The sequence below is a fragment of the Apis dorsata genome, unplaced genomic scaffold, assembly GCF_000469605.1.
Source record: "Apis dorsata unplaced genomic scaffold, Apis dorsata 1.3 scaffold_376, whole genome shotgun sequence".
NCBI lineage: Eukaryota > Metazoa > Arthropoda > Insecta > Hymenoptera > Apidae > Apis > Apis dorsata.
In genome coordinates this window covers 444,999-452,927 of record NW_006263639.1, presented here as the reverse complement: position 1 = coordinate 452,927, position 7,929 = coordinate 444,999, and the positions used below count along the sequence as shown (strand labels likewise).

General features: G+C 22.7%; 1 protein-coding gene across 2 annotated transcripts in view; it reads right to left on the bottom strand.

Moving 5' to 3' along the window:
* The window catches only part of LOC102681954 (lateral signaling target protein 2 homolog), a 51,177-nt gene that overhangs the window by 10,634 nt on the left and 32,614 nt on the right, over window positions 1–7,929 (bottom strand). For both annotated transcript variants that reach the window (XM_006618820.2, XM_031511974.1), the window contains exon 2: window positions 1,824–2,246. In XM_006618820.2, the coding sequence (XP_006618883.1) occupies window positions 1,824–2,246 (423 nt within the window). The remainder of the gene's footprint in view (window positions 1–1,823; window positions 2,247–7,929) is intronic.

Sequence of the window (7,929 nt, the reverse complement as noted above, 5' to 3'; positions counted from 1 at the left end):
TAATTACAAATAATAAAAATATATTATTAATAATTATATATTTAATTTGAATAAACAACATAATATAACCCGTAAAAATAATTTAAAAAGCTCGATTATGACAGGCATAAAATTTACCATTAAAATGCAAATACATGAAGATTCTGAAACTAGCAGCCTCGACATCTCTTTTGTCTTGCTGGAATGATTCCATGTTCTTAACACGCGCAAAAACATGCATAAATTTTAGTGACCCAATATGTTCTTTTTTTTACGATGTTATTGCTTTCTTATAAAATTTAAAAAATGTTTGCTGCCAAGAACAATATTACGTAATATAATATTAAATATGATATATTTGTGTAAACATAAACTTGATATCGATCAAATTTATGTATGATAAAAATTTTGCTATTCAGACATATAATGAAAAATTACTAAATAATCAATTAATCGATATAATATTAACAAAATATAAAATAATATATTTAATATAAATTATTTATTATTAAATAAAAATTGTACTCAATAATTGTTATGTCCTCGAAAGAGTATTGCACGAAAGAGAAAGTTGTATCTACTCGATAATGCAAAGTATGCATTGAAAAGTAAATTCGAAATGTATTTCTCGCACGAAAAATTTCTTCAAAAGATGTATTTTTGTAATTTAAAAATTATGTAAATTAAAGAAAAAAATAATCTTCGAAATTCATTTTAAATTAAATTATTATTTCTTGCTTATTATGAAATTTTATTTTTTAAAATATATAAGAATAAAAGTTCATTAATTATGAAACAATTGAAATAAAATTTTAAATATAATTTAAATTACGTAGAAATGAAAAACTCGTATATTCGTATGTAAAAATTAAAGTTAATCTAATTAAAAATAATTCATCATTAGCAATATTTAATTTCATTTCAAAAAGAATTAATTTATTTTTGAAGAAACAAACTATTTCTCAATATACATATTTACAAACTAAATTGCTTTTAGAGTGCTTAGTGATACATATTTGACGCAATCCTGTAAGAGCATACGCAATAAATTAAGCTCAGTATATAATCCAGAACCTAACGCAGTCCACGTTCCTTTGACTAACCTGAATATTTTAGGGTTCAATATTTGCCCCAAATGCATTTACGTAATCATTAAGATCGACAGCTAGGAAAGAAAAATAGAACATATATATGATGAAATACATATTTCAAAGACAACCTATTTCATCTCACTACTGATGATATATACATACTTCAAAGAAATAACAATTTTGATACAAATTTTTTTAGCTTGAGACATACGATAAATACAGGACTCAATAAATATTTACATTTATTAATATTAACTAATATTAATATTAATTAATCATTTTACAATAAAACAAATTATCATATAGAAATATTTCAAACAAATGAAAGAACAACGAATTATATATTTTATAAAATTCTTTTTAAAGCATTTTAAGCAATTAAAGCAAATTAAAGCTTATCAATATATATAAATTAATATTGTATCTGTAAATATTTATCTATCAATAATATTTACAATGTCGAAAATAAAATATTTGATGATACATTTTTATATCAATAAAAATTCATTTCTTTAAAAAATGTAAATTCATTTTTTTTAAAAATATACAAAGATTTTCATAGAATGTTTGTTTCATTAGACATTAAAATTAAAATTAAAAAAAAAAAAAAATCGAATAGAAACAAAATACTAATTCCAACTTGACATAAGATGATAAAGCCTGGTAAGTGAACTCGAGTCTACTAACCGAGGCCAGCGTAAAAGGATTATGTGACTCATTGTTAACACTTGAACAAGCACGTCCGATAAATACCTTCAGGTTCATGTGACCTTTCAGCGCGTGCTCTCTGAGCAAATTCCTGACGATGTCCAAAGACTTCGTCAAAGCCCTCGCCAACGGCCTCATGGCTGAACTTTCAGCCTCCCTGTTCATGATCGAGGATCCGGCCGCCAAGCATTCCGCCCCGAACCACAGCTGGCCCGCAAGATTCTCCTGCATCACGTCATCAGGAAATTTCACCCTAAAGTCCCGGTTCGCCCTGCTCTCCGGTATCAGTTCGTCCATTATCTGGCTGCATATCGTCAACACCTTGTCCTGGCAATGGCGCAGTTGATTGACCAGCGTGGTGCATCTTTCCGGTTCCTGGCGGCCGTCGAACGAGTCCAACTCGCAGGCAACAGCGTTCAAAGATTCGTCGGCATAGAAAAATTGTGCGAGTAAACTCGTGTCGTCCCTCTGTGAAATGTAAATGTAATTCCATTAGTACGTTTTTATTAAAAAATTATTTTTTATTATTGATTATTTATGATCAATTATTTTGACATGTAATTACAGATTGTGGAGGAATCGATCAATCAATTATTGGGCATTTAATGATAAGAAATAAATCAATCATTTGCGTATTTTTTATATATTTTTTTTTTTATTTCTTCGAAACGAAAAAGTTGAAGCTAAAAATAACTTTGGAAGAAAAAATTAATATAATAATAATAATGTTTCTTTTCAAATAATGTAAATTGTATAAAGATTAGATAAAAATGGAAAATATGAAGAGATTCGCGAATAATTAATTTGTTTTTTAATTTTTCTCAATAAACGTATATTGAAAATTTTTTAATATAGAGATAGATTTTGTCTATGAAAATTATTGTTGGTAATTGAAAAATCGAAAATGTATCTTGGACCAAGTTGCATATACAGTTTAATAGACGCATATATAGATAAAATTATTGCAATAAAAAAAAAAGTATTTATTTGATTCGTAAAATGTGCAAAGATATTTATGGAATAAAAGATAGAAAGCAATTCTATTTTTCTGAATCCAATAAAGTTCTCCATATTCATATGATCATATAATATGATATACATCATATCACTTATTTAGATACATTCTAAATTTAAAAAATTTTTCTTTCTTACATAATTCAATAGAGATCGAGATCGAGTAACAAAGAAAATGTACATTTAAAATGAAACGAGTTAGATACAATAAAAAATACGAAACACAACATGAGTATATGACACATTACATAGAAAAACATTACATTACATTAAAAATTAACATAGATATATCAATCCTAATATCAAACTATTAAAATACAAGCAAGCATATCACAATCAATCTTTATATATTGATTACTGATATGCAATTATGAATCAATTAGGATCATAAGATATGAATTATAGTATAAATAGATATATTAAATAAAAAAAGAATATGATTATATATCATATTGAAACAAGTAAAACAAGTAAATTATATTAAAAGATAAAGCAAAATAATATAATTAATGAAAAAGAGAAACTTGGCAAGAATTATGATAAAATGAAAAAACAAGAAAACAAGACACAAACAAATGAATCATTATTATCTTTGAGATTTAATATCCATCTTAATTCTAAAGATCTTAATCTCTTTAATTTCAATTTATATGAAAAACAAACTTATTTATAATATTTATAAATTTTAATATTTAAGATACTATAAAAGACTATTTAGAATTAGGAATTTTATTTAAAAACTATATAATGAATGAAAAACTCATATCATACTAAGGAATGAAAATATTAATCTGTTTTAAAATCAAGAAATCTACTACAGATCAATACAATATTTTAGAATTCAATTACTTAAATTAAAAAATTATAATCACTAATTTTAAAGCAATCATGCAATTCTCTATCTCTTAATAATTATGACGCTTTTATTAATTTGTTTATTTGAATTAAAATAAAATCAACTGTTACATAATATAACATACAATTTCAAAAGTCATGAAAACTAATTAACATTTTCAAAATATGTATATGTATCAAATATTTATATATCAAAAATTTTTTAAAAATGATTACATTGCATATGTCACGTAGCAAATCATCGTTTCAATATAATCGTAGAAAAATCTTCAAGATATCTTTATTGCAGTTTAATACAGCCATGGAAAGATGAATTAACAACGTAAATAAAAATGGTGACAAAAGAAGTTCATGGTTTACTCTCAAAGTTTATATGTATCCGAGTTTTATCTGCGACTTTTTTCCCTTCTTTTTTTGATTAACTTTTATATGTTTGTATATGTATTCGCAAAGTCACAAAGGTCTAATCAATTTTATATCGTATGTAAAAATTCGATTATATTTAATATCGTATATAAAAATTCGATAAACGATTAAAAAATGTATCATAATGATAAACTTCCGTTTTCGTTTACTCGCAAGAATATAAATTGTCTTCGCAATGATATATATTTCTTTATGATTCTTCTTTATATGGTTATACAAGAGTTGAAATTATTATTATTATTATTGTTTAACAATTATATAATTATAATATTATTAAATATTAATTATTAACAGTATTGTTATCATATATTAATTATTTAAAAAAAAATATAATAATACACTGTATGATAATGATATATTGAAAATTACAATTTTTTAAAATATTTTATTAACTAATTAAATTAATTAAATAAATAAATTTACTTTAATTTTAATTTTATAAATTTACACATATAATAATTTACATACATATTTACATGTATAATAATTATTTATATATATATTTAATAATTCATAAATTTATTATTATAAAAAAACTATTTAAATATATTATTAAAACAATTATAATTAAATAATTAATTAATTTTTTATCCATAAAATTTTATGCTAAATCATATTATTAATATTTTTATTTAGTAAAAAAAAAAAAATTATTACTTTAATTAAATACTGTTTTTGCTCTTTTTGTCATTGAAATGGAGGACGTTTTCTTCCTTTTCTTCCAGTGAATATGGCACTTGGTTAAATCTAACATTCTAATCAAGACTTGTAATAAAAGGAACTTCTTGACGGAGTAATTGCCAATTATTAAACATGAGAATGTAAAAAAACTAGGAATATAAACTTTTGTACGAAAAACACAAACTATCAACTCAAAAATAGAAAACACATTTTTCTTCCTTTTAAATTAACATCCGACATTTGTGAAAAAAAAAAAAAAACATTTTTATCTTTGTGCAAAAGAAAACATATAATCACGTTAACGAAACGAGATAGTTTGTAACAATGAACAACGCACAAAGAATTCTACGTAATGTAATAAAACGTAATAACGAGGGACAAATACACATAGGTATACATATAAGTGTATTCATTTTAAAAAAAACACAATTCATTTGTTATTCTCTCGTTTTTCCCCTTCTTAAATATATTCCATCCTTTTTTTTTTTTGCAAACAAAAATTAATCAAATTATAACAATTTAGTCATTTTTCTTCGAAATGAAAAACGATTGGTAATTTTCCCCAGTATATTCATCGTGAAAGAAAAAAAAAGGAGAAAGAAAGAGAGAGAGAGAGAAAGAGAGAGAGATGACATTCTCAAGAGATATTTATAAATTGATACGAACCCGTGCTCGTCGGAACAATGACTCTAATTATATCTACGCGATGTAATTAAAAGAAGGAGGGAGGATCCCGTGCGCGATACTTTATGTTCCGTAAACAGTGATCTTCAATGGAAGCGCGCAATGACGACTCACTAATAATTATATCAAACAAAGTTGATTTGTTCAACGATGAAATCCATCTCACTTTCTCTCTTACTTCTTCCCCTCGCCTCTCTCTATATCTTGATAAAAGAATGAAAAAATAATTGTTTCAATTTCATACCATGCACTGTATGAGGTATGAAATGTGAAACAAAGATAATGAATTCTATCCTTCGTCGCTTAACGCTATTAATTAATTAATTAATTATACGTATAATATTTTTTCGTATTATCATAATTGAAAAAGATATTTAGATAGTGTGGTTGGTAGTTGTGAAATTCTTTATATATATAATATTATATCTTCTTTTTTATAATTTTTTATATTTTATATATTATATATATTATTATATATTAACGTATTTCTTTTAGAGGATCAGGAAAAAAACAGAAAAAATTTTGTTATACAATATCCAAAAAAAAAAATAAAAAAAAAGAAAGAAAAAATTATAACACAAAAGCATTGATTGAGATTTGGTTTTGGTTATTTATTATAATTTATTATATTATAATTTATGTTATAATTTATGTTTGCGTTAGATGAAGCGAGACAAAAGTAAAACAGTTTCATCTTTAATGCAAATTTCAATTATTTACAGTAATAAATAAGTCTCGGTTTTCTTTAACATTTTTGTATACCAATTTTGTATTCATTAATTATAATAGAGTTTTTAAAAATATATTGTGCAGATATATATATATAACATCCTATATATAACATACAAGATATATTTATATTTTGTACATAATTTTTTTTTCAAATATATTCAATATAGTAGAAATAAATATAATAATAAATATAATAGTTTTTATAAATTAATTATATTATATTAATTATATAAACATTATATTATATTCATAAAAGGTTATATCTTATGTATATGCTTAATGTAAAAATCTGAACGCAAGAAGAGAATTAAAATAATAAAAATCTTACTCCTTTGAGAAGAAAAATTACGAAGGAAAATTATTCAATAGATGATAAAAAAAAAAATATTATTATTGCTTTTCACTTTTGTGGTTTTTTCTTTTGAGAGATTAAATCATTAACATATATGAATTAATATTTTTATTGAACCTCTACTTTCTATATATATCAATAAATAAATATTTTCTTTATCGTTTTTTCATCTCTCTTTTACTGATTCATTAGAATTTCTGTTTTTATTAAGCTATTTGTATTCAAATGTTATTACAAGACTTTTTAAAATGAAATGTTCAATAGCACTGACGATAAAACTTTGCTGCCAAGAATAAAGTTAAACGATGTTATTGTGAAACTGAGAATATACCACATATAAAATACTTGATCCATATACATACAAATGTTTCTTATCGTCTTATCTTTTTTATTGATGACAGTTTTACAGATGTTTTCGTCGAGATTTTTAGTCTCGTAGCATTTTGTTTTCATATATCTTATTCTAAGGTAAAGATGTTTTTGTTGGAAAAACGCATAGAATAAGTATTACTTAAATTTTATGAATATTTTAGGTAAAATTTGATGAAATTTATCATAATAAAATTAATTTTTTCTTAGAAAATATGCAAAATTTAGCATCACAATACCATAATGTGATACTAAGCTGTAATAAATTTGAATAAAATTCTTTTAATAAAATTTAAAATTAAATTTATGTCATTATTTAATAATAGTATTTAATTTTTAAATTAAAATATTATAGAGATAAAAAATATTTTAAATAATTAAAAATATTTATACAATTTACATGTAATTCATAGCAGAAATGGAAATGAAATATTTACAAAACGATTAAGAACAGTTATGTATTAATGCAAAATAAATATAATTCTATTCATTTTGAACACTAATAAATACTATTAAATGTGATAAAAATCATTCATTTAAATACAATATACACAGAAAACGAGAAAGACGAATCGTCAAAATCAACATCAGAAAACGGATTTAGAAAGCGTAACGGGTTTCTCCATTTAATAGAAGCTAATAATTATAGACTTGTAAAATTTAAATGAAAAAATGATGACATAAACGTGATACAAAAAAAAAATCATTATCTTTTTTTTAAAATATTAAAAAAAATATATAAAAGATTTTTAGAAATCACTAGAAAACAAAATTGATTTTTGCTGAAAATAAGAAAAATTTATCAAAAATTAAAAATTTTAATATAATTAAAAAATATATTAAATTAATTTTAAACTATTCGAAAATTTAAAAAAATCTTGAATGAAAGTCCAAAAAGTTATTAAAAATTTTTTTTTTAAAAATTGTAATATATAAAATCTAATTCTTTGTTATAAAAAGTTTCATCAGTAATAATTATTTCATACGATATTAAATAACTATTAAAAAACTATTTAAAATAAAATAGATTAAATAACT